The sequence below is a fragment of the Ornithodoros turicata genome, chromosome 3 (genome assembly GCF_037126465.1).
Source record: "Ornithodoros turicata isolate Travis chromosome 3, ASM3712646v1, whole genome shotgun sequence".
NCBI lineage: Eukaryota > Metazoa > Arthropoda > Arachnida > Ixodida > Argasidae > Ornithodoros > Ornithodoros turicata.
The window spans coordinates 75,062,148-75,089,486 of record NC_088203.1 but is presented as its reverse complement, the minus strand read 5'-3'; the positions used below and the strand labels follow the sequence as shown (position 1 = coordinate 75,089,486).

Below are 27,339 nucleotides of genomic sequence, written 5' to 3'. Positions count from 1 at the left end.
CTGAAGTACTTAGGTGTATGGTACGGCGACCGTTTGACCTGGGGACACCACGTTGATTACATCAGTAAGAGGGCCTCTGTTGCCTTAGGCTGTCTTCAACGGTGCGCTAGCGTCCGTGTGGGTATGCATCGGAATGCGTTGCTCTATGTATACAAATGTTACGTTCGCCCTATACTGGAGTATGGATGTGTCATCTTCTCCCATCTTCCAGACTACCGGCTGAGGAAATTGTTTATATTAGAGAGGAAGGACGACACGCTTATGCCTGGGCCTTCCTAGGTTCACTGCCAACGATTCTCTGTATCTTGAGTCCCATGTCCTGCCGCTGAAAGATCGCTTCCGCCTGCTAACTGTGAACACTCTGCTCTCATTGTTGCAGAATCCCCTTGCTTTAGAGCACAACGACTCTCTTAAATATATGCGATCCTGGATGTGTAGACGATTGCGGAAATCAAACATCCCTCAACTCCTCTTTGCTCAGCTTCTGCTGACTCCGTTGGACGTCTTGCTTGTAGACATTGCCCCACCTATGCCCCCCTCAGTACCAATTTCCGTCCAGGTTCTCGATATATTTCGTCCCGGCGCGAAGCACACCTCCTTGAATCATCCCCAGACAGTGTTGAATTGCCATTTCTCTCGGTTCTCGGATCACCTCATCATCGCAACTGATGCATCTGTCTCGGACGAGCGGGCCGGTGTGGGCATTGTCATCCCACAACTTGACGCACGTTTTCCTATCCGCTTGCCCGACTATACACCAGTTTACGAGGGCGAGTTCCTGGCAATGGTTCTCGCACTACTCAAAGTGCCCCCGCTTTTTCGTCTCCCATGCACCCATGCACTTCTCATCTCCGACTCCTCATCTGTGGTATCGGCCTTGGACTGTCGCGTTCCCGTGACTGTTCCCAGTCCTGGCCTCACTCGCCCCCTCTCACATATCACACCTCATTGTCACCTGGGTTCCAGGCCATTCTGGGCTCCCGCTCAACGAGGCTGCTGACACCCTGGCGAAGATGGCCCAGTCCTGCCCCGTGCTTCCTATCCTCCCGCCGGTTGCTGCTGTTGTCCGTGCCCGTTACAGACGCTATCTCTCCCTTGCTCGGCCTCCTCCCCGCCTCTGCTATGAACACCTCTCTTTCGCTTGGAACCCGAGCTATTGCTGCTCTCGACGTGCAGAAGTCTGTCTGACGCGTCTTCGGTGTCTTGCCCTCCCGCTTAACTTTTACCTCCATCGCGGTGGGGTGCAACCTTCCCCAGGGTGTCCTGAATGCGGTCACGACGAAACCCTCCAACATTTCGTTCTCGACTGTAGTACATACCGCCGCCTTCGCCTGCAGTCCCTCACCCTTCCACTGGTAAGGCTCAGCGTGCCTCTCTCATTACGCGCATTACTCTCGTTCGGTGCGTCCCATACCGGCAAATGGAATCCCGTCATCGCAGATAATCTCATTTCATTCGTTGCCGGCTCCAACCGGTTCTAGCCCTTAGTGTCTCTAGCACAATAATGTCATAATGAATTAGCCCTGGCCAATCTCCCTTGCGGATCGCGGCCAAATGATCGCGGCCTCCCCTAGATAAGCAACTACATCCGAAGAGTACTCCATCAGGTCTCGCTCTTATGGTGAGTGCAGAACTACCGACTTGTGTTTTCTGTGGATCGAACGACCACGACCTGGAAGGCTGTACAAAACCTCTGTCTATTCAAGAAAATAAAGAAAAGCTGAAAATAGAAAGACGATGCTTTCGCTGCGGCATAAAGTACCCTCGATCTAGAGAGTGTAGGAATGCTTCGCGACTCAGGTGCGTGAGATATGGAGGGAGACATCTCACAGTCATGTGTGACCCAGGGGGCATCCAAGAGCAAGTGCAAGATTACCATCTGTCAAGGGAGGTGAAGAAGTTTTGGGAGCTAGAACATCTCGGCATTCAACTTAGCGACATCACAGTCGACGATGACACAGTTCTCCAGGAGTTCAGATCAACGATGAAAGAGGTGAATGGAAGGCCTCTAGATCAAGCTTACCTTCCAACGAGAGCATTGCAAAGGACAGACTCCGTTCGTTAACGAAGAAGCTCTTAAAGAATGATCAGATTATGTTCGAGTATGACAAAGCGATCCGACAGTACGTGAGAGAGGGGCACGCTGAGCAAGTCGACTTATCAAGGCCAAGTGACGGCGTCACTTATTATATGCCGCACCGTGCAGTCTTGAAGCAAGAGAGACAGAGCACGAAGATAAGGATCGTGTTTGATGCGTCTTCAAGCGCAACCGGGTTCCCTTCTCTTACTCGACAAGGGGCCATATTTGAACCCTGAGTTGCTGGCTATGCTTATCAGATTCCAGAAGAGCAGTATAGGACTCGCTGCTGACATCGAGAAAGCATTTCTTCAAATTTGTTTGGACGAAACTGACCATGATGCCTTCAGATTCCTGTGGTATATGATGCACGGGCCAAACGCAACGAACCACTGCCAGGAATCGAAGTTTGGAGGATGACTAGAATCCCTTTCGGAGCAGCATCGAGCCCCTTTGTTATGGCAGCGACGCTTCGTTTCCATCTTGAAAGGATGTCCGCATGGTACCCTTCTCTAACACAGGTACTCGGTGAAAGCTCCTATGTGGACGGCCTTGCGACGCGTGTGGCTACACCACCTGAAGCCGAACGTTTCTTCAACGAGGCAAACGAAATACTAACGGCGGCTGGGATGAACTTAAGGAAGCGGACAACGAATCCATGATCTCTGCAGGAAGTATTCAAACATAGCAAGGAAGACCCACTTCGTGCGGCCACCAGCAACAATCGGTTAAAGTTCTTGGACTCTGTTGAGACACGAAGGAAGATACTCTTCAGGTTTCTATGGAGTCTCTTCAGGCATTTTTGCTACTGATGAGAGATACAAAACGGTCATTGGTGCAAGCAACTGCGAGAATATTTGATTCATTCGGCTTTCTTGCTCCGTTCACTATCAAGGCAAAGATCATCTTCCAGCAGGTGAAGGAGCAAGGCGTCAGGTGGGATGATCCATTGCCGGATGAAATTGCTGTTGAATTGTCACGGTGGATCAATGCGGTGCCTGACATATCCAAAATAAGCGTACCGAGAGCTCTGATGCCCGAAGAATCGACATCAGTGTTGTCCGTACACTGCTTCTGTGATGCAAGCATTCGTGCTTACGGAGCCGTCGTATACTTTCGTACGGACAAATCGAGAGACCGCCCCTTTGAAGCGCGCTACGCTACCGCTATTAGAGCTCCTAGGTGCGCTATTGGGGGCACGATTGACAACGTACGTGGTTCGAGCGCTTCACCTGGAAGAGGAGGTCAGGTGTTTCTGGAGTGATTCCAGTGTCGTTCTCTATTGGACAAAGGGAAGCGCCAGTCGTTGGAAAACTTTTGTAGCGAACCGGGTGACAGAAATTCAGACTCTTTGTGACCCTTCAAGATGGCGCTTCTGCCCTGGACATTTGAACCCCGCAGATCTTACAACACGTGGAGTGCAACCGGAACGACTGATCATCGACTCATTCCCGTGGCGAGGGCCCAAATGGTTATCTTCTAGCAATGAAACGCGGTCAGTACTCGAAGAGAGAGCTCCAGAACCTTCCACAGACGCAGTCGAGCAAGAGATGAAAGGAGTATTACACTGTCTCGCGGCAGCTGAGGCAGTTGTACCACCGTTGTTCCACATCAGGGACGTCAACACTCTGGTAAGAGTATTTCGGCTAGCAGCACGGATCAAGCGATTTGCAGCGAACTGCAGAAGTACGGAAGCAAAGCGACAGGGACCTCTCACTACAACAGAACTGAATGAGGCGGAGAGTTACTGGATTCTACAAGTTCAGCGTGAAAGCTTCCCGAAAGGGGTCGACGTCCTCTCAAGACATGCCGGAAAAATTAGCGAGGCATCGCCCCTGTATAATTTAGCTCCCTACATAGACACGAACGGCATCCTACGGCTACGTGGAAGACTGCAAGAGAGCGACGGAGATACAGCAGAAAACCAGCCAATTATATTGCCGAAAACACATGACTTCACGAAGAAACTAATCCTACAGGAACACAAACACCTCCTTCATTCAGGTGTGCGCGACACACCTGATGCGATCCGAGCAGTGTCCATCAGGCAAACATACGTGGTGGAGTATTGGTCTACGATGACGGCTATCTTCTTGCGGTTCGCCAGGTGTTGTGGCTCCGGGCGAAAATTTGTGACCAGGAGTTCGAATATTCCGTTTCTTACGGGCACAATTCCTCTTGCTATCCCAATTCCTCGTTCGAGGAGGAGTTTTGCGTGCTGCCTTCAGCCAACAAACAGCCAGTCGGTGCTCTGTCGCACGTAGCGGTCACAAGGACTGACGACAAGGGAGGCAGGTTGACGTGCTGAGTCGTCACGGCGATTACGTCCGTGTTTGCGCGTTTCTCCGGGGTTATTCGTGCCCACCACTTGTCTTCTGCTGTTTCCAGCGTTTTAAAAGAGATAACTCCATTCTCCTCTCCGCAGTGGTAGCAGAGCGGTCTGAAGTCAGGAGTCCGCCAAACGTCCGTTTTGCGAAACGGCTGAGAGTGTGGCGGGACGGTGGGAGTAGGTTGGACAGGCCGAGGAGGCGTCCAACGGTTTCCGTAGTAAGACGGACGAGTAGGTCCAAGAGGACTCGCTGTTGGGCACGTTGGTGACTATACATGAAGATCCAAAACACAGCGCGAGAAGACACAACGGAAGAAGAGAGGACAGGACAGGCGCCGACTCCAACGAACAGTTGGACTTTTTGGCTGGACTTGGGCTTTTGGACCAAGGTGGGGTGACTGGGTTGGCGGCTGTGCGCCTGCGTACTGGTTTTTGTGTTATTAAACTGTTCGTTGGAGTCAGCGCCTGTCCTGTCCTCTCTTCTTCCGTCGTGTCTCCTCGCGCTGTGTTTTGGATCGTCATGGACGAGTAGGTGGCACCTGTCTCAGAGCGGCGGCGTAGGTTGCTCTCGGTACTTCGGCGTCGGGGTTGGCGGTTGACGATGTCTGGATTGCCTGCTGAACCTCGTCCTTGATGATCGCACCGATCGAAGACAAGGGGTCTTGAGCCTTCTCAGGACAGAGGAGAGCTCGTACTTCTTCGCGTGCCACCTCTCGAATCAGCTGTCTGAGCGATCCGACGTCGAGGCCAGCGGTCGTGGAGAAAGCCTCGTAGCCCTGGTGTCGTTGGTCGACGGTAGCGCGAGAGAGCAGGGTCCTCTCAATGCGGACGGCTTCGTCCAGAAAAGCGTCGGTCGTGGCGGGTAGATCCCGGGACAGGGCGCGAAAAATTTCTTCTTTTACGCCCCTCATGAGTCGCTGAACCTTCCTCTCCTCGGATGCGTTGGGGTCAGCTCGCCGGAAGAGCCGCAACACATCTTCGATGAAGCCTGTAACGCTTTCGTTTCAGCTGGATCCGTCTCTGGAGCAGATGTTCAGCGCGTTCAGCTCGTTGTTGAAAAGCGAACGCCTCGCGGAGTTTGCTTTTGAAGACGTCCCAGGACGTGAGCGAAGTCTCCCGGTTCTCGAACCATGTCTTCGCGGTGCCTTCCAGGGAGAAATAGACGTTGACGAGCTTCTGGTCGTCACTCCAGTTGTTGAACTTGGCGATGCGCTCGTAGTGGTCGACCCAATCGTCCACGTCGTCGTAATACTCCCTGCTGAATGTCTTCGTCGACCGTGCAGGGGTGGCAACAGGTTGCGCCACTTGGGTACTGGTCTCCGCAGTCATCTTCTTCTTGCGTTTAGGGGGTTCTAATGGACCGAATTCTGCAGGCAGACCAAGCTGTCTTCTGCTTTGTCGCAGTTGGTCTTCCAGGCCGTTGGACAAGGGATGCCCTGCACCTCCACCAGAAATGTCACGAAGCGAAATGGGTCGGCGAGTCGGCGAATAAACAGCGAACGGTTTATTAGACTACTTGGTAGCAAAACACAAGAGTGATAACTCTCTGAACACAACTGAGTCCAAAGAATGAATCCTCCAGCTTGGAGCGCACAAGCATTTAAGCGTCGCGCCGAAAAGTCTAGAAACAGCACGTGCGTTTTTCAGAGAGCAGGCGATGTGTCTGGCTTCTTCAGCATGCGCCTGGATGAGATGCACCGTTTCGTGCCTGCCCTGGAAGTTTCTCGATGATGATTCGTGGCAATATTCACCTACGCGGAGACGCCGGAGTGTACACTTTCTTTTTACTCTGTCTCCTTTGCCCTTTGTGTATTGAAGCTTCATTGCTGGTTCGTGAGTCTATCTGTTCATCTCGTCCTGTGTTCGTCCTGTGTTTTCTCCTCAAACTCAAGGCAATGTTAATATCAGCATCAATATGGTGCGCACCAGGTGGCTGGTAAGCGGATTCTGCTTGGATTCAAGCTTTTTGGGCGGCGCAACGACGACTCTGACGTCAAAATAGGCTCCACCCACGAGGCTGCAAAAAGATCAGAGAATGGCCAAACTCTCCCTATAAATGGCTCTTGATACGCTTCTGACATCTGCGTCATCTATGGAATGTTTTGTAACGCTAACAAAGCGCATGCGCACAAGAAGAGGGACGGGCGATCACCACGGCGCGTACATTGGGCGGAACAGCGCGACCTTGACCCAGTTGGAAAAACAAAGTGGAAGCTGAGGTGGGTTATAGTGGATCCGCTTAAAGGCTAAAATGGTTTAAGCAGGATCCACTTGGAGGCCAAAGGGGTTTAAGACAGATCCACTGAGAGGCCAAGGTGGTCAAGCAGAGATCCACTTTGGGGCTAAAATGGCCAAGGAAGGATCCACTTAAGGCCAAAGTGGTAAAGGACAGATCCATTTTGAGGTCAAAGTGGTGAAGAATTGATCCACTTAGAAGCCAAGGAGGTCAAGAACGGATCCACTTAGGGGCCAAAGTGGTCAGAAATGTACCCACTTTGAGGCCAGAGTGGTTCAGGGTGGAAGACCGAGAGGTCGAGTACAACGGTACATTATCTCTCTCAAATTAAGTAAGAATATATGATTGGGGGAATTTATTGACAGAAAAAAGAAAAAATGATTAGGACAATATATGATTAAGAAGAACGCTGTACATTCGTGTTGAGGATGAACTGATTCAAACCAATTCAAACAAATGAAATTTCATCACACGAACCGTATCAAAATTATTGCAAGTGAAATTCAAATGAAAATTTGAAATTAAAATTTATTCCGAACCATTCCGAACAAATCGACCGAGTAGGCGATGGACCGTCGGCCGCGATATCGCCAAGAGGGTGCGTCGAAATACGTTTCCGTGGCGCACCACATCGTGGCTCGTGCGAGCTGAAAATAATTCGCGTCATTTCAAATGTTTGTGAACGTATTATCCTCAAAAGTACATGTGCCATGGTACCTTGCTATAAGCCATTTTTAATGCATTCTGTACAAGAATCAGTGGATGAATGTCGACGCGTCCTCCAGAAGCGAGGGGACGCCTGGACCGCCAACGGCGAATCAATGATCAGTCTCTCACGAAATGTTGCAGCGTCAGCTGTGCGCGGTCGCTCATACATAAGCACTCGGCGTCATTCGTGCTTGATTTCGAGGATTTTATCCGTCTCTAAGGTCAGTAGTCGATTTGCCAAGCATTCCCATTTTTTTCAACGCCGCTTTGCATGTTTTTACTCTTGCACTCGCAGGCACCGCGGCCGTTGACGGTTGATCGTGCTGTCAGTGTTTTGCCACACGCGCTTTGTCCAACGGTATGTAATATATTTTGATGCTCACATACGTTGACATGCGGCTGTTCCAGCAGCTTTTGCATTATCTTTCGAAATGTTATTACTTGAAGGTTACCCTCGTTCGACGCGACTGGCATAGGGGCGTCGGCATTTGGCAAGTGGACAAAACGGATTCTCAACGAAGCTGGACTTGAATTTCACGCAAGAAAGGCAAGCTGGGCGGGCATTAGAAATCTCCTACGAAACAGAGCTTGATGCCATTTTTTTTCGTCGTCACTGTTCGGACATGGGGATACATCTCTATGAACTTTCTCATTGCGGATGGATTTATGGTGTGTGTTGATGATTGACAGAATACCTTCACAACATGTAAGTGCTTATTACGATTTCTGTTCTTGGTACTTCTATGTCCTGCTAGCGATTTTCAACCGCTTGGTGAATACTCGCTCTTATAAAAACATCACAAATAACTTTCGCAGTTGTATCTGACGCTTTAAATATTTTCACATCTACTGTATTTGTATGTGTGTAAGAATAAATGTTCACGCCGGAACGGTATTTTGTGTAACTGATTTTAACAGCGAAAACATGCTTTCTGATGCAACAGAATAATCACTGCGCATTCAAAAAGTACATCGGCAATGAGAATTTCAGTGTGACTTTAATGGGGAAATCCTTGATGCTGTTGGCCAATGGGAAACTATAGGCTGGCCTCCAATTGTGCGACTTGTTCCACTTCACATTCACATTTACAATGATTTCTCATTGAGCTTCTAAATTCGTGTTGTTTTCAATATGGTATTTGTCCAAAATTGTCGATTTGGAATGATAAATTTTGGCCACTTTCAATGAAAACTGTGAATGTGATCTCCACTTAAACCGAATAAGATTTCTGGTCAATTCCAGCTTTCCAACAGGGACTGTGAGTTTGTAGAGTTAACTTGGACAGTTAAATAAATATGTTGTGTTCTGCACTGAAGTAAGCACTGTTGTACTTACGCCTTCAGGTTCACGTTAATGTTGTGTGATTATGTACTGAACAAAATACTGCAAACGCTGTTATAACGTTATCTGCTTTACCACGTGCAGTGTCATTTCTTCCTCCATGTACACACTATCCAGCAAGTAATGTTTTCTTTCCCCATCTACAAGTAGTTTGGTTTATGCAGCGATTCCCACCTCAGAAACCAGTTGGAGCTGGATCCACCTAGAAAGCCACTTGCAGCCCGGTCCACTCTGGAAACCACTTGTAAGGACATCCGGTCTGGAAATCACTTCGTGGTTTCCAGAGTGGATCTGCTTGCAAGTGGATTCCAAAGTGGACTTGGTTACAAGTGATTTTCAAGGTGGATCCAACTGCAAGTGGTTTCTCAAGTGGGAATTGTTTCACAAACCACTTACAAGTGGTTTCCAAAGTGGACATGGTTATAAGTGGTTTTCAAAGTGGGTCTCAAAGGGGTCTGGCTGAAGTGGATTCTCAAGTGGGAATTGTTTCACAAACCACTTGCAAGTTGTTTTCAAGAGGATCCACTTGCAACAGATTTCCAACTGGGGATTGTATAAGGCCGTCACGCTGCGCTCAAGTGCACTGCCGAACGGATGAACTGTGTGATGGAATCGGACTGGGTGAACTAAACGACTCCGCGGGTCGCGCTGAAGTCTGAAGTGTTTGTTGTGCCTGCCCGTCAAAGGTGTTGCTCGTCCTCAGCGCATGCGCGTAAGGAAAAGCACGGGCGGTGCGAGGAGGGGAGAGCCAGTGGCCTTGAGCGACGTGTCCGTGTGGAGTGAACTACTTTAGGCAAGTGAACTACGAGGGGCGTTCAAGTCAGACCGGGACTTTTCATTTTTCGCAAAAGTAAAGAACTTACAGGCGAGAAATTAGTTTTATTTTTCAACGTAATCTCCAGCTGCACTAATGCACTTGTCCCAGCGTTTCACGAGGGCTTGGATGCCAGCAGCGTAGAAATCCTTACCGACGCGTAGCAGCCATGATCGGACCGCATTCGTGACCTCGTCGTCGCAGCTGAAGTGGCGGCCCCCAAGGAACGCCTTCAGTGGCCCGAAGGGATGGAAATCGCTGGGGCCGAGGTCTGGATTGTAAGGGGGATGTGGCAGCAACTCCCAGCCAAGTTCGTGTAAGGTGCGTGTCGTGAGATGTGTTGTATGCGGGCGTGCATTGTCCTGTAGGAGGAGGACTCCTTTGGTGATGAGGCCCGGCTTTCCGAAACTGGAGGTGTTCATGAATCATAGTGCTCAACGTTCCCATAGAAAGGTCCGTCTTTCGAGCCAGTTCGAGACATGTTATCCGTCGGTACTTGAGGATCAGGCGCTCCACAAGTTGGATGTTCTCAGGAACTCTGACACTAGGCTCTGAGCCGCCCCGGCCGGGATCGTCCTGCACTGATGTACGACCGTCTCGGAACAGTTTGCACCACTCAAACACTTTGCTGCATCTAAGTGTATCGTGACCATACTGAGCCTGAAGTTTTCTGTGAATTTCAGATGACTTTATGCCTTCATTCACGAGAAACTTCATGACAATTCGCTGTTCGATGTGCGCGCTCACTTCGTTGTCGGCCATCTTGTCTAGCACGTGTCTTCTGTTTTGCACAAACTTTGGACCACTACGCGGTGAACGCGGAGGCCTGTCGCGTGTGAAAATGATGAAAAAGAAGTAGCGGGAGCCATTTGTAGACTCAGGAGACAGAAAGTCCCGGTTTGACTTGAACGCCCCTCGTATATAAATGGCGAACTCTCAACAAGAGCGACAAGAGTCAAAGGCGTTCAGGACTGTCTGCGCTGCGATCGTTCTGAACCACTCGTAGTTGTGAACTGCTCGCGCCGTTCTGTTCTGACTTCTGGGCAGCTTGTGGCTTGCAAGCTCTGGGATGGGCACGCTGTTTTCGCGGCACTGCAAGCTTCACAATTTTTCTCCAGAACGCTACACGTTGTACATTTTATTTCATATCACTCCTGCATTGTCAAGTTAGTACGTGCGTCGTTGTTTAGTGTGATATCTGAAGAGTAATACACAGTGATGCGAAGTGTAATGACAGGCTGTAGGTATCAGTGAGCTCACATGTAGCCACTGCGAAACACGAATGAAATGAGTTGAAACTGCTGGTGCACTCAGTCACACCTCTATGTTCTCAAGCGTCCATGTGTCCTTACTGAAGTTGCCAGTGCTGCGGAGCCACTGCATGTCGGCTGTCGGAGCTGGGTTGCCCTGCCCAAACTGCTTTCGTCGTTGCGATTTCTGGGCAGTGTAGTTCACGTGTGCTTCCTGGTCCTCCAACCTCCTCTCGGCTTGCTGTTTAACTGTAGCTTCGGCGGCTTTAGCGACGTCAGAAGCCCGTACAAACGTGATATCTCTCTCAGAGAGAAGTCTGTGTTGGAGACCGGCGTCATGTAGGCCGCAGATAAACCGCTCTCGTAGCATAATGTCCAATGGCAGCAGGACAAAGATTTGCGTAGCCGTCGAGACGACTGCAGCTGGATCTGTTGTAGGGGTTGTTGCGCTCTCCCCACTCGCTGATGCTAAAACAACTGTCGGCGTTGGAGAAGGTTCTGTGGCTGTACGGACTGTACCGAACCGGCAATTCTTGGCCAACCCTCGCAACGCGTCAACATATTCTGTTATAGTTTCATGTTGAAGTTGATCCCGCCTGTGGAAACGCAAACGTGCGAGCAGCTCAGATGGCCCGGTGTCGAAGTGCCGGTTAGCGATTCCCCTGATTTCCTCGTAGGGTACTTCGGCCGGACGTTTGGGCTGAAGTAAATCTCTTAGCTTTTCGAAGGTGGTCTCTCCACACAGGCTGGAGAGCAGGGCACATTTCTTCTTCGCGTCGACGACGTGGTTCGCCTCAAAGTAAAAACGAGGCGCCCGACCAAAGATGCCCAACGTGTGCCTGGCACATAGTCCTGGATCCGTCGTTTAGCCATAGCCGTCGCAGGTCCACTCGTCGCCAAAATGTTATGTACCAAAGAACGAGACCAAGGCCGAGTCCAACTTGTAGTTTACTGACTGTTCAAACAACAACCCGGATCGAACAACGATGCGCGAGCACACTGGCTCCGTCTTCCATGTCATCCGTGCTAGCGGTATATCATATTTACAGTTGCAGTGCATAACCAATACATAAACACTTGTCACACCATGACAGTTTCCTTCCTGCGTTCATGCGCTGCCATTCCTGCCACTTCAGAGAAGTACTTAACTATGCTACATTGCGTGGCATTACACGCTCCTTTGACAGTACTTGACCAGCATTTATGATAAAATAAAAAGGGGGTACGACTCCATCAGTTTCAAACAGACAAGGGATGAGTTGACAAGACACTGTAGCATAATGCATGAATGACCACGATTGTGACGTCAGTATTTCGCACAAAAGACATTCACATTCACGCGACATTCAGGGCAACAGTGCTAGAGTGTCTTAAGTAAGTGTTACGCATTTACAGGTTTGTTGATGGTTTCTTGATAGTGGGGAGGGAAGGTGTAAGGTGGCATGAGTTGGTGAAAGTGTTTGAGAGCAATCCTTTCAAGTTGAAGTTCACTGTAGAACGACCGTGCAAAGGAAGATTTCATTATCTTTACTTAAATTTACCTTAACCTCCAGGGAAAGGGGGAGTCAACTATGTTGGTGTTACGGGCAAAAGATGCAGAAGGCAGTCCTGCCGTGTAGGTCCGGTCATTCCAAGACTGTGAAATTGGGAGTAGTGTCGTCCCTGCTAAGCAATGCGGTGGCGAACTCCTGTTCGCATCAGATTGAGATAAGCATTAAATATCAGTCAGGTCAAAGGAATTAAGGAGAACGGGTTATCCCCTAGATTTCGTCAAGGGGGCAGTCAGGAGGTTGCTGATGAGTAAGAGAGTTCCAGAAGAGGGTGAAAGAATCCATGAAAGGCAGCCGATGGTAACATTACCCTACATCCATATACGGCCACTTACAGAATTACAGAATAAAGAAAGGCGCATCAAAAAAATGGTATAGAAATGGCCGTGTCTGTTAAGAGGAAATTGGGATTCCCTCCCCGATCTTGTGAATGGTGAAATCAGGGAAGGCAAATGTATAGTACGGCATAGGGACCAACTGGTTGAGTGCAGAGTGGGCTGGTCTATTCCATTCCGGTGGGATGCGGGAAATCTTACATAGATGAGACGATGCGGTGCGTAAATGAGCGCTTGCGAGAGCACGCCAACAAGGTAAAGAACGGAGAGGGCAGTTCCTCGCATGTGGCCGAGCATGTCATAGATTGCAGCTGTGAACCGAATTTTGAAGCGACCGAGATTAAGTATAAATCAAAGGATATGTATGTCAGGCAGACTGTAAAAATATAACTCATTGCAGAACATGGTCAAGACTGCGTTAGTGCACCCTCGCCGCTGCTTACAAAGCAGCAGGAAGAAGTGATAAACAAGGGCAGTTGGATAGGGTGATTTCAGTCATTGATGTCAGTTGTCGTCTTGCACTGAGTGGTATATAGGGGTAGTGTCAGCTAGAGTTTTGCTTTCATAGTGTGATTTTTGTAGTCTCGCATTCAGTGTGATTAAAGGGTCGAAAGTAGCGACGTCGATGTCCGCGTAGTCCTTTCCCGTATGTAGCCCCGCTCCAAGTCAAGCTACAGTGTCTTGTCAGCTCACCCCTTATCTATTTAAAGCTGATGGAGTCGTACCCATTTTTATTTTTATATATGTTCAGTATTTTTATTTTTATGTTTGTACCAACCCTCGCTCTCTATCTTACAACATGTCATATATTCTGCAATTTTGTGACTTGGTGTTAGACATGAAGAAGTACAGCCTTCTGCACGAATGTCTCGTCTCATTAAAATTTAGAAGCTCTCAACCGTCTTCTTTCTGTAGTGAATCTCTATCGCTTAATACTTGCACACTGCTCTCCTACGTGTTATAATGATTTTGCAGTAAGATTATGGACTTGGGTTAAAAGGCTACACAGTACTGCTAAGGTATTCTTGCCTAGTGAACAGCATGCACGCAGTATGCACACAGTATTTCTGCAGTAGACCCACTAAATTTTTATGAATGTGGCATTGACCTCTACAGCAATGCACCAAGCGCAACACAAGTCATGTAGAATGCAGATATTTAAGCTTACATGCCAATTCAGTATCACTATCCAGTGTGGAGTTGTGACAAATAAATAGTTTCTTTTTTTTTGTTAGCTCTCAGAACACAGACAATGAATTAACAAGAGCGGACAATGTTAACTTGGGCTATTCAATAAAACATTCCCAGATAGTAAAGACACCTTCCTCAATGAACATTGATGACCGTGAAAATTCTAAAACGTTATCGGAGACGACGTCAGTTTCTCTGTGTCAAAAAGGATTGTAGCTCCAACTGTAATCCAGCTAATGGTAACAAAAATGTGCAACAGGCAAATTAACTGAACTAATGTAACTTACCTCCTGTATCAGAGAGGGAATCTTGTACGACCACATCCGCAGGAACCAGCAAAAGAGCTTGAACTGGAAGGTAGCAGCTAATCGGAATGGCAACCTTTATTTTCCACCCTGAAAGCAGAGGCTGTAATGCTGAGGGCAGACTTAAGAGTGGTGCCAAGCGTTGTCTGCATGAGAGCGCCTATGAAAAGTGGAATACCGCCGCGTTTTCGATGTTTATTTTTGGGCGGATTCGCTGTATGTTTTTCGATGTTTATTGATTTTCGCGAAATCGGAGTTTTTCGATGTTTTCGCTTGCGTGTACATGGTTTACCCGACAGTTATCGGCGAATAGCAATTACAATGTAATTTCACTGCTGTGCGCGTCTAACCCAGCCTTAACAACAGCAACTAATGCGAATGGCCAGTTTTACCAGTACCAGTTTTACGAAGTACCAGTTCGAGTTCTATAGGTACTGGAAGAAATGAGCAGAAGGCGTTTGCTCACCTTGTTCGTTACCAGGATTCTTCAGATTCACGTGGCGCCACGATTGCACGTGCTCCGATATGCGCGCCGCACTTCTTCCACAGCTCACATTAACTGTCACGCGACAATACTTGCATACGACAACACCTTCCTTGTCTCATAGTTCAAAATCTTGATTTTCGCAAACGTAGTCCGAAGCCCTCTTCGTTTTTGTTCCCATCTCGGGTGCCGCGGAGAGACAGAACCGCCATACGTGGAAAGTGGAGGTGTATGTACTGTTGTAGCCTCTCCACTGAACAACTAAAGGCCGGTGACCGAGATTCTACTTGACGTCACATCCCTAAAAGATTCACAAGTGTAGTGGGGCACCTACAATGGCAGAAGAATGAGATTTCGACCAGCGCACCCGATCCGGGACAAAAGGACTAGCCCTGGAACACTCAATGTGGTCGTAGGTCATCAAATCATAGCAAATACCAAGAAAAGAATAGTAATAAAGGAAAGCCTGGAATGTTCCTCTGTATTCGACGTTTTTCGATTAAAACCGAATGAGGGAAAATTAACCCGACGTATGTTTTTTGATTAAAACCGAAAACGCGGAACCCTAAATATCGGCGAATTCTCAAATTATAGCATCACATTGTCATACCTGTTGGTGGGAGCTAGACCGCAGGTGACGTGTCAGCAATTTCTTCATGCACGAGATGCAAGCCAGAGCCTACTTCATTTCCGCCTTCAGCGTGCACCTGTCGTAATCAACGAGTTAGATTATCAATACTGTTGTGTTGTTAATCGTGGCTATATCAGAGGCAGCGCAGTAGGACAGCTGCACAATCGATTCATGAAGCTTCCTATTTTTATATCTGTTCCGCTTTAAGAGCTATTTTTCTACATAAACATGAACTTGAACCTCGACTTACCTTTTGGTGTCGTTTTTTCCCTTGATCCTCCACAGCACGTTCCAAATTTGTGTGTCTGGCATCTCACTTCAGACGATTTCGTGCCGAGATTCCTCATTGCCTCTAAAGTCGCGCGTAACCTATGATAACATTCCTGGATGACATCCTTGGAGTGGAACTCAAACCGCACGGCAATCGATCACTGTCAGCCAAGAGCTTCGCACTGCTTGGTCTTTTGGCAAGTTATGGTAGGTAACACTTGAATGCTCCGATGAATTGATCCAACAGCGTAGCACCGTCGCATTCTCGACAACTTCGCCGTGACATATCACGTACCATATCGCTTCAGATCATAAAGGCAAGGTCAGCACAAGGAAGTGCGCTTTCCAAACGACGTCGTGCCAAAGAAATGTTTACATGCTTTGTTTCCGGCTTAGCAATCACATAACTGTTTCCTAATGTATGATGCACAGAGAACGAAACCAAAGAAGCCAAGCGGCTCGTCTACCCAACGTTACCCCACACCCCTTCTCCACAAGCGGCGAAGCCAAGAGTCCATGCCACGCCAAAGACGTCGGTGTGCCCGTACGCAGGGTTTGCCGCGGATCTGACGAGCGGGCGGGGAAACTAAATAAAATGTTTTTTAGATTTTTTAGATTTTTGGATTTTTTAGATTTTTAGATATTTTAATTCGGTTGGGACATCAAATTAATTAGGGGTTTTCTAAAAAACTACAAACAGTTGGACCAAGATATTTCGCACACATATTCACTGTTCGCAAATGAACACACAGCTCGAGTATCGCTTAGTTCTGCGGCACTTCAAAATCGGCGTATCTGACCTTTAACATCAAATCGCAGCATGATAAGGCTTTACAATTCTCGTGTGCATGGGAGTTTTCAAAGGCTACAGTCAAATGAGCCTAAAGCGTCATTGATATTATGGTACGACGCTTCTCGTCTTATGGAGACGACAGTTGAGTCACGGTATCCTGCTCTACAATGTGGCCCATATACATAGAGCGATAGGCTATGGTACTCTACAGGTTCCGATGTGGGAGCTCGACCGGAGCCAGAGAAAGAGACAACCGGAACGGCCAGTGCGGCAGAAGAAGAGAAGTGTTTATTCGGAGCACGGGCACCAGAAGCGTGAGCGTGCTGTAGTCGTGCTGGAGTCATTGTCTCTTCGATCACTACACCTTTTTGTTGTTACAGAATTTTATTTAAAAACTACCAATGCAAAAGTGATGCATTTTCTGCGGGTGAGGTAAATGGCAGGCGAACATTCTCCCGAAGGAAGTATGTAACTACAAGATCACTAAGTACCTCTAGTTAATTAATTAGCTCTTTAGTTAGGGGATTTCGAGCAAAAGCGAGATAACAGAACGGGAGATATTCCTTGTTGAAAACCATTCCATGTTTAAAAAACTCTTAAACGCGCACGTGTTGAAATATCCATCCCTGAATTTCGTTATGCAAATGAGGCGAAACAAGAACTACGCACTTTTCGAGCGCAGCAAGAGCGACAGGCAATCCACGTGAGTGGGCCACGTGCTTTTGAGCAATGAAGATGATTAGTGTAGGAGCTAATCTGTTCGCCAGATAGACCGCTCTCCGACCCCGATAAGGCGAAGGTCGCTCCATTTCTGCGCTCGAAAACTGTGTAGTTCTTGTTTCGGCCCATTTGCATAGCGAAATTCAGCTATGGATGTTTCAACACACGTTTTTTGAACACGAGATGGCTTTCAACGAGGAATATCTCCCGTTCTCCTACATCACTTTTGCGCGAAATTCCCTAATTAAAGAACTAATCAGTGAATTTGAGGTAATTGGTGATCTTGTAGTTACATATTTTCTTCGAGAGAATGTTCGCCTGGCCATATAACTCCAGCAAAAACGGTATCCCTTTAGCTCTGCTAGTTTTTTAATAAAAATTCTGTAACGAATTAAAAAAGAACCCTCTATACCCAGTGAAGAACATTGAGAGATTTTGTGGAACAATTTGGTTGGCGTGCTTACTACAGGGATGTGACTACGACTTCCGATAGTGCGAGGCGATCGCATAAATTCGCATTTCGGAGTACCCAGTGGGCATGATCAACTACATATATCGGTTAAGCTTTCAACGTTAAAAGTATACAAATTGTTTTCTGCGACATTGTGGTTATGTTACTCCACACAACAATAAATATTAATAAAACAAAATATATATCTGGTTCCTAGGGATATTAAAGGGAATCCAGAAGACGAAGAAGATGATATCCTCAGAGAAAAAAAAAAGAGGAACGAGTTTGTAGAATCTTACTCGAAGTACTCGAAAGTTGCCATCGATTTCATTTGCTTTCAGAAAATGGCGCAACCAAGCAACCGTGACCGCACACTATCAAGTTTGGAAGAGGCTAAGATGATGAATTTCTCGTTCGAGGATACGGAGCTGAGTAGCAGTATGCAACCATTAACCATTGCCGATATGACAACCACGGGCCAGCAGGCGTCCGCAGGCAGGGCAGTATTCAATCTGACCTTACCCCGTACGCTGGCTCAAGATCGTCCGCTGTCAACTCTTCAGGGAACTCTTTCACTTGGAGGGCACGGAGTTCAACAGAACCGAGGTACCCGCAGACGCTTTGCTCTCCTAGCAGTAGTTATGGCTATAGGAACTGTGATTTTACTGGGTGTCGTGCTGCCTTCAGAGTGGTATCTGGGCAAATCGGAGGGTTCTGGAACGGAAGCCGAAAAATTGGTTCAATGGACTGACAATACAAACCACTACAGTCTCCCGAATACTATAAGTTTCACCAGTATTACAGATTACAATACTACGACAGACTTCAGCACAACGACAGATTTCAAGTCGACATATTTCAACCCAGCGAAAGACTTCCAAGCGACATACTTCAACCAGCGAAATATTTCGAAGCTACATACTTCCATGCGACGACGGACTTCGAAGCAACAACAGTTGTAACGTTGCAATGATGACGGCAAGTGCCTGATGCAAGAACATGCGATGTGTGACTCTCAACGTTTGATAAGTGTACCGCAATGAATTGTGTTGATTCGCTGGGTGAAACAACAGTCATTTTTCGAAACATAGTTTTGATTATCGACGACTTCATGTCAATCATGTCGTCTTGAGTGCACTGTCCTATTAATTTCAATACAGCAAAATAACAAAATGTTCGTTTTGTCATGCCCCGCAGTGCACTTCTCTCAAGTCCACAGAGAACCATCTCCTGGCCATTATTGGAGCCTACGAGGCTTCATTAGCGCGCTTAGCACTGCCATTTGTGAGACTGAATTCAAATCTAGACTCTTCCCGAAATCGTTCTAACGTGGCTTAACAGCTGCTTCTAAGATGCTGAGTGTTTTCGTGGCTCTGAGCGTAGACGTCTTGTATTCATGTCAGTTGCTGAAAATCACTCACATTTCCTCCTCATAGAAGGAGTCCTACTGGAGTGAATAGATACTTCTACTCATGAACATAGCAGAGGGCGATTGAATAAGGAAATAGTTCTTGTTTGTCATCTACAAGGTAGTTAGGCAGCTTTCTTTAAAGGGACTACCGGATCGGTCCCGGTGGATTCCGAAGCTATAGTGCCGTTTTACTTCGCGTTCATCACTGACCATAACGCCGAATTGGAGGCGTTGTTGTAAGACCAATAAGGGAGCGGCAGGAGGGACCTTGGTAGCCTTGGCAATCGCTGACCGATAGGCAGGTGAGCGGGAATACGAGGGGAGGGCGACTACTCGTGGATAGTCGGTGATTGCCATGCGGAATGTTGTTGCTTCTGGTTAGCGTCGGATGTATTCGAACAGTCAGAAGCGTAACACCGTGTCACCTCAAACACGTTTCATCGCCAGGGGAGGTACTCTACCCCATTGCTGGTGGTGATGTGGGGAATGAAATAATGGTCACCTCAGAACTCACACTGGTAAGGGAAAGTTGGTGAATTCACCAAGGACGTTTCTCTTATATATGTGTTCGAACATCCTGCGGTTACTGAAGTAGGAGCTGGAGCGAGCGAGCGTGTGGCGTGCAAGATTCAGGAGAATCAGTTTTTGTTGGGAACCTAATAAAGGCCGGTTGGTTGTTGGTTGGACTACCGCTGGACCCCTGGTCGCTTCAATAGGTGACGACGGATACGGTGTTATTACCACAATCGACAATGGCCACTGATGCCGCCGGGCATTCCACGTCGCAAGGAGTTCGAGCAACGGCACTGTACTAGGGACACATCAAGTCGTTCGATCCGAACACGCCCGACGCCTGGGACTGCTACTTGGAACGCATGCATCTCTACTTCGAAGCAAATGGAATCACGGAGGGAAGTCGTAGGAGGTCAATCTTTTTAGCCCTGTGTGGACCTGATACTTACGCTTTGGCTCGATCTCTGCCGCTGCCATGGAAATGGTCGCAATGCTCATACAGCGAGGTAGGCACAAGCCACTTACAGAACGTTTCGCCCGGCAACTCTCGGAGATTCTTCGACGATTTCATTTTCACAAGAGAAAGCTGCGCGATAACGAAATACATGGCCGAAATCCGAGGACTCAGTGAGTTCTGTAGTTTCACCGATTTGGATAATATGCTTCGAGATCGTCTGGTCTGCGGCATCAGGGATCAAGCGATCCAGAAACGTTTATTCGCGGATCTGCTTTGGAGTTAGCTCTGGCTGCAGAGGCGGCTAACAAGAACGTTTCCGAGATCAAGGAATCTACGAGAGACATCAACTACACTTCGAATCATCTGAAAAACTAAAGCAAGTAAGCAACAGAAGTCCAGATTGCAATTTACGAACAGGACAGGGCACACGTGCATTGGCTGTGGACATTGCCACGGAGGCCAGGGCTGTCGTTTCAAAGGCGCAACCTGCAACTTCTGCAAGAAGAATGGCCACTTGGAGCAAGTATGTTTCAAGAAACACAAAGCTGCTATGACAGCTTCACCATAAGGACCGGTGCATCATTTGCAGGACGAGATGCATGAGATGGACAGTATGTATCACTTAGATCCGCTACAGTCTACCAGAAATTGGGAACAGATTAAGGTGGACGTTGAGCTTCACGGGGCTTCAGTAACGATGGAGGGAGATTCGGGAGGTTGGCCTTCGATTCTCTCACGTACAGAAGACTATGGAGTCAACATCCTAAGCTGCAGCAATCATCAACGATTCTGCGGACGTGGGCTCATCAGCAGGTACCTATCTTGGGGTCACTCGACGTCGACGTGCAATTCAAGAACGTGAAGGCTCGACAGTCGATTCTAATAGCACTTGGTGGACCTTGTTTGCTGGGGCGTTCATGGTTCACGCATTTAGGCATTCAGGTCCAGGTAGCTCACGCCGTCATCGACAAGAGAGGGGAATGGTTGAGCAACCCAGTGTTTCGTAAAGGACAGGGGAAGCTTACAGGAACACCAGTTTCTGTTGACATCGAAAAGGAGGCAACGATAGTGTTCAAGAAATATCGTCCAATTCCGTTCGCAATGAGGGACAAAGTGGTCACTGCCATACAGAAGATGGTCTCTGAAGGAGTACTGGAGCCTATAGCATTTTCGAGGTGGACGACACGGATATTTCCCGTGCACAAGCGTGGCAGTACTTTGCGGATATGTGTAGACTGCAGGTGTATTGTGAACACCGTCAGTCAACCAAACAAGTACACGTTACGGACGGCGACGGAGATGTTTGCCATCTTGGCAAATGGCCCGGTTTTCGGCAAGCTCGACCTCCCACAGGTGTATTTGCAGATGCCAGTTGATGAAGAGTCGTCGAAGCTCTTGACGCTGAACACAGCGTCTTCCATGACACACATACCTTCCATGAACTGGTTCAACATCAGCGCCGCAGGGATACGTCCATGCACCGACAACGTGAAGGCCATTCACGACGCAGGAGAACCGAGGGACAAGAAAGAGCTTCAAGCTTTCCTTGGCCTAGTTAACTTTTACGAGCGTTTAAAGGCGAACAAAGCAACACTTCCGGAGTCCTTACACCAACTGCTGGACAAGAATGCCAACTAGAAGTGGACAAAGGCGCACGCAGCAAGTTTCGAAAAGATCAATAACGCTTTGAGTTCGGAACTTCTGCTCTGCCACTATGACTTAACGAAGGACTTAGTTCTTGTCTGTGACGCATCCCTGTACGATGTAGGCGCCATCGTATGACATGTCAACGACGCTAAATTGGAGATACCGGTCGCTTCCGCATCTGCGTGCGGTGTGCAAGATTGAGGATAATCACTTTTTGTTCAGAACCTGAGTAAGGTTGGTTGGTTGTTGGCTGGACTCCCACTGGACCACTGGTCACTTCAATTCACCTAGGCGTTGGTTTAGAGTCCGACGGAGCGGGGCGTAATGACGCGCAGTGCAGCGCCGCGCGTCGCGAGCTGGTGCCGGTAAGTGAATAGTTCGACAACACTCGCCGAAGCGCGGCGTGGCAGCAACGCACAACTACGTCAGCCGACGTCGAGGGACTAGAGCAATGCTCTACATCTGGCGGTGGCCAGTGAACTGTGCACGGCGTGGGCTCCTGTGGTCTCGCATTTCCCAACATGGCATCAGTAGGATATGGAGCTATCCAAACTCGAACATTGCCGCCAGGGGCGTCAGCGTCGCGAATTTTTGACGGGCGCAACAGCTGCGCGGTCTCTCCACTGTGTGGCGCGTGGGTACTCTACATGCAAGATGCAAAGAAGAGCCATATACAAAAAATGCAAGTGGAAATATGTTTATTAAAGCCAACAGCGCTGGGAATTGTGCCAACTGTAATGCCACTGAAGTGAAGGAGAAAACCTGAGCCGAAAAGCTTTCACGACCTGAAAAAGAAACAACACAAGACACATTTTCTAGAATGGAAAATATGTATTTATTATATATTTAATAATTCTTATACGGCTTCTATTAAGCATTCTTGAATTCCACCCATAAGGGTGTTGGGGTCTGAAGGAAACGTAAAATCATCATTCGTCACAATAGCTTACACTTGATAACTCAGTTTGCCCATAGCAATGACCTGAAAGGGGACCCGTTATTATATGAAACCACAATCTCATTCACTAATAAATAAAGTGCATTGCTCACGGATGGTCTAAAATAAGATAGTCTCAATTAATATCAACATCCAGACACATTACAATGATACAGACCGGAGACGGCACTGAACCATAATAATCTGAAAGATGGTCACAATTAATATCAACATCCACACACAATACAATAATATATACAGTGAGACGATGCTGAATCCCAATAATCTGAAAGATTTTCACACACACACAATACAATAATACATACACTGAGGCGCCGCAGGACTGCAATAACCTGAAAGAGATACTTGCAATTAAAAATATCGAACCCCATAACTTTACTGAGAATCTGGGGTTGGTGGGGGCACCTGTCAAATGTCTGAAAGAGATACCTGCAATTAATAATGACTAATCAAAAGCATACAATGGTATGTACTGGTATGTGTCGCTTCTTCTACACGCACCGCGTCGTCTGAAATGGAACTCATATATTAACCTCAAATCAATGAAATTTCGATAATACATACAGCTCGGTGGTGGCGACTCAGGGGCGGAAACATGAAATAAACTTTAAACACTTCACATTTGCATACGCTATATTTCCTTACCATCCTCGAAGTAAAATACCGGACTGGGGGTAAAAACTGACAGACAGCATTAATGAGAAAAAGGACTGCAATGAAAAGGAAAACCCCTGTCGTCGTCCGACATTTTTTAACTGATGCGGTAGGAACAAACTTTTTGTTTTTAAAGTGACACATCCCCGTTATCATAGTGCCTCCTCTACACTGCTTTCCCTTTATTAGCTATTGAACAAGGTCCGGTTCTTGGCCCGACAGCGGGGCACACCCGTTTTTGCAGCTACAGAAGATCTCTGCGTCGAAGACTGGCTGGCGCAAGTGGACCGCGTCGCCACGCATAACAACTGGGACGACAGCATGCGGTTGGGGAACATCGTTTTCTACCTAACATCTACCGCGCTGCAATGGTTCGAAAACAACGAATCGTCCCTTCCCACCTGGGACAGCTTGTCGCGAAACCTACCCCCCACTACGAAAGATCAACCATCTATTGTTGCGGCTCTGGAGTTCTCTGATATCGCACGTCAGCAACGCCAAGACAGTACACTTGCTGAAATCTTTCGTAAGCTAGTACCTGCCAACGCCGGGACGTGCCGTGAATCCAACCTCTTCGCAATTAAAGATGGCATTCTGTACCGCCAAAATTTCGAACCACAGGGCTCGCAATGGTTGCTAGTAGTACCCCGTTCACTCCAACGTGACGTCATCGCGGCCTGTCATGGCGATCCCACTGCCGGTCACCTTGGTATCTTCAAGACGTACAGCCGTATCCGCAATAGGTTCTTCTGGACAGGAATGTATCGCTCGGTATCGAACTACATGAAGTCCTGCGCCCCTTGTCAGCGAAGGAAGCCACCCACGATCTCTCCCGCTGGATATCTACATCCTGTAGCACCCGCTGATGCTCCGTTTCAGCGAATTGGAATAGACCTGCTCGGACCTTTTCCGCTATCGGCTGCTGGCAAAAAGTGGATAGTTGTGTCTGTTGACTACATGACACGGTATGCGGAAAGCAGAGCGACTCCTACCGGCACAGCTTCCCACGTGGCCTCCTTTCTCCTTGAACAAATTATTATCCGTCACGGTGCGCCACGGACGCTGGTCAGCGATCGCGGGACGTCTTTTCTCTCTGAGACTGTACGCAATGTCCTGGAACTCAGCTACACCATCCACCGCACCACCACGCACTACCATCCCCAAACTAATGGGCTTCCGGAGCGTCTCAACCGGATTATTGCCGAAATGATCTCGATGTATGTCACGGCGGATCATCGAAACTGGGACGCCGTCCTTCCCTATGTTACTTACGCATACAACACCGCTCGTCAAGCAACCACTAGCTTCTCCCCTTACTATTTGCTCTACGGCCGTGAGTCGTCATCTCTCTTGGACTGCCTCCTCCCACGCTGTGTCGATGACAACCCGCTTGACCCACTCTCAGCGACGGCTGTTTGCAATGCCGAAGACGCACGACAACTGGCGCGCTTACGGACGTTGGCCTCTCAGCAACAGCAGGCCATCCGTTACAACGCACTACGTCGTCCTGTGTCTTATGCTGCTGGCGACCTCGTGTGGCTCTGGACGCCCACTCGTCGTGTTGGACGCTCGGAGAAGCTCCTCCCAAGCTACACTGGCCCTCACCGAGTAGTCCGCCGCATTTCTGATGTTAATTATCAGATCGAGCCTTGTACCCCGCCGTCTACCCGACGGACTCCAGCTTTACAGACGGCTCACGTCATTCGCCTCAAGCCCTACACCGCCTGCCATGAGGACATGGCGGATGCCCCAGCGAAGGGGATATCGTGAGGAAGAAGATGGTTGGTTCAACCAGGCGCTGTAAGCGCGCGACATATTAAAACCCCTCTTTTGCCGTTTGCACCCAAGCTCACCGGCTGTACTCGTCCTTCTTCCACAACCTAACAATATGTTGAATGCGAACGTTAAAGGGACTCTGACCAGAAGTTCGACAAATCTTTCGTTTGCATCTATTACGAAGGTATTATTATGCCTCCAAGCCACACGCGAAATATTTTGGCTGTGCGCTGCGGCAAAGTTCGCCATACGGGGAGCTGAAAACCAGCTTCGGTTTTCCTCCTGAACTCGCTCAATCGGCGCCGAAATCTAGCCTCTTTGTAGTGGACATCCTCCAATTTCCGTGTGCGTGACGAAAGCACGAGGTCCATGTTTCATTGGGCGCCCGGACCGGAAGTTCTGTTGATAGTGAGTTTGTGAGAGCGGCGGCATCCGTCCGGAAAGCGATCTTCAACATGGACGTCGAAGCAAGAAATGCGGAGACTTCGAGCCCAGAACTTTTTTCTGACCTTTCTGCGATCGAGAAGGAAATTCTGCGTGCTGAACAGCTCGGTAGCCTGGCTTTCGAAACGTCGCCGATGCCGCGAATGCGAGACGAAGTTAGAGCTGTACGAACATCGGTCACAAATGAAGCAAAGGGCATCAGTCGCCTGTCTTCGACAGACAGGTAAGCGATCAGCTTTTTAACGCACACTGTTGTAAGCCAAAAGTTGTGTTCGACTGTAAACAGATGGCGCCCCGGGTCCACGCGGAGGCTGATAGCAGGAGCCGAGAATCAGAGAAAGAGCGAGGGGCGACGGTTGGAAAAGGGAGGGAGAGAGTGCTACGAGAAGAGGAACAAAGAGTGGACGCTGGAGATGGTGTGACTGAAACAAAGGAGCAGAACATTGCTGTGTGCAAGATGGACGTGAGTAACGTCGACTGTTACAACGGCGTGGTGTGTGGTTAAAAGTGTATCGGGTAGGTGCAGAAGAGAAAAGGACGAGGCCAGCAATAGCCTCAGACGTGTATCATCCACCTTACGGAATAAACGCCAGTTTTGTACGCTTACAACATGTCGCACGCCGACAGGATCGTCCCGAACGACGACGACGACGACGTCTATGGTACCGGTGGGTGCCCTGCTGGATCATATACCGAAGTTCAGTGGTTCCAATATGCTTCTGGAGGAATGGAAGGAGAGGCTGGAAGGGGCAGAAAGATTGTGCGACGTGGCTCCGCACCTGAAAGTGGAATTGGCCCTCAGCACATTGGAGGGTGAGGCAAGGAAGATGGTGATGCTACAGCCGGCTGTACAACGTCAGACCTTCGAAAAAGTACTAAAGCTGTTAGAAGACGTGTACGGGGACGTGTCGTCCGAGGCGGTTCTGAGGAAGAAATTTTTCACAAGATTCCAGAAGGAAGACGAGACTCTTTCCCAGTATGCGAGCGGCCTGCAGGAAGTCACTGCCGTTCTACAAAGGAAAGAAGGACAGGAAGGTACGTCGCCTTTGAACACGGAGACGGTCGTCCGGGACCAGTTCATTCTTGGTCTACGGAGTCAGCCGCTGAGGCGGACGCCCAGAGAGCGACTTATGCAGGACTCGCAGTTAACGTTGCATCAGACACTCAAGGAGGCCTTCATTCTCGAGAAGGAAGAGCAAGTCGAATCTTCGCCCATAGTCTTGCAGACTGAGGTCGCCTCAATTCGGGAAAACGGCATGGAAGCGAGAATGTCGGCACTTGAAGACATGGCCAGACAGCTAAAAGACGCACTGACCATGAGAGAAGAGGATTACTCGCTCCGGTCGCTGGCGCACGGTGGTGGGCGAGCCCGACGCTCCAGGGGAACGTACGGCAGAGGGGCACCAGATGTGGGAGCTCGACCGGAGCCAGAGAAAGAGACAACCGGAACGGCCAGTGCGGCAGCAGAAAAGAAGTGTTTATTCGGAGCACGGGCTCCAGAAGCGTGAGCGTGCTGTAGTCAGCACTTCATTGTCTCTTGGATCACTACAGACTCTCTGGTATCCTTGGGCCGGGCGGAGTACTTTTCCACGCTCGACTTAGCCAGTGGATACTGGCAGGTGCCGGTGGTAGAAAAGGACAGAGAGAAAACGGCTTTCGTCACCCCTATGGGGCTGTACGAGTTTCTGAGAACGCCGTTTGGTTTGAGCAATGCCCCGGCTACCTTTCAAAGACTCATGGAAATATGCCTAGGAGACTTGAACCACGAGTGCCTACTGATATACTTGGATGACATAATTATCTTCTCGGAGACCTTCTCTGAGCACCTGGAGCGGCTGGATCAGGTGCTGGGGCGACTGGAGCAACATGGACTGAAATTGAAGCCCCGCAAGTGTCATCTGCTCCGAAAGATTGATTGATTGATTGATTGATGTGTTTAATGGCACAAAGGCAACAAAGGCCATAGAGCGCCAAAACCATGGTGAGCGTGTCG

The 27,339-nt window shown here is 48.6% G+C and overlaps 1 protein-coding gene across 1 annotated transcript; it reads left to right on the top strand.

Annotated features, from left to right (window-relative positions):
• The first annotated feature begins 15,623 nt into the window (after nucleotides 1-15,623).
• LOC135389684 (uncharacterized protein K02A2.6-like) lies at nucleotides 15,624-21,505 on the top strand. The gene is made up of 3 exons (XM_064619717.1): nucleotides 15,624-15,729; nucleotides 15,955-16,075; nucleotides 20,611-21,505. Exons 1-3 carry the CDS (start codon nucleotides 15,624-15,626, stop codon nucleotides 21,503-21,505), a joined length of 1,122 nt encoding a protein of 373 aa, XP_064475787.1.
• Nucleotides 21,506-27,339: the final 5,834 nt, after the last annotated feature.

Bases quoted from the DNA above. Each gene is read 5' to 3' on its own strand.
- LOC135389684 (XM_064619717.1), top strand. From the start codon at position 15,624: ATGATAACATTCCTGGATGACATCCTTGGAGTGGAACTCAAACCGCAC. The intron at 15,730-15,954 runs GTAGGTAACACT...TATGATGCACAG, and splicing joins TGGTCTTTTGGCAAGTTATG to AGAACGAAACCAAAGAAGCC. The intron at 16,076-20,610 runs GTTTGCCGCGGA...TCTCACGTACAG, and splicing joins TCGGTGTGCCCGTACGCAGG to AAGACTATGGAGTCAACATC.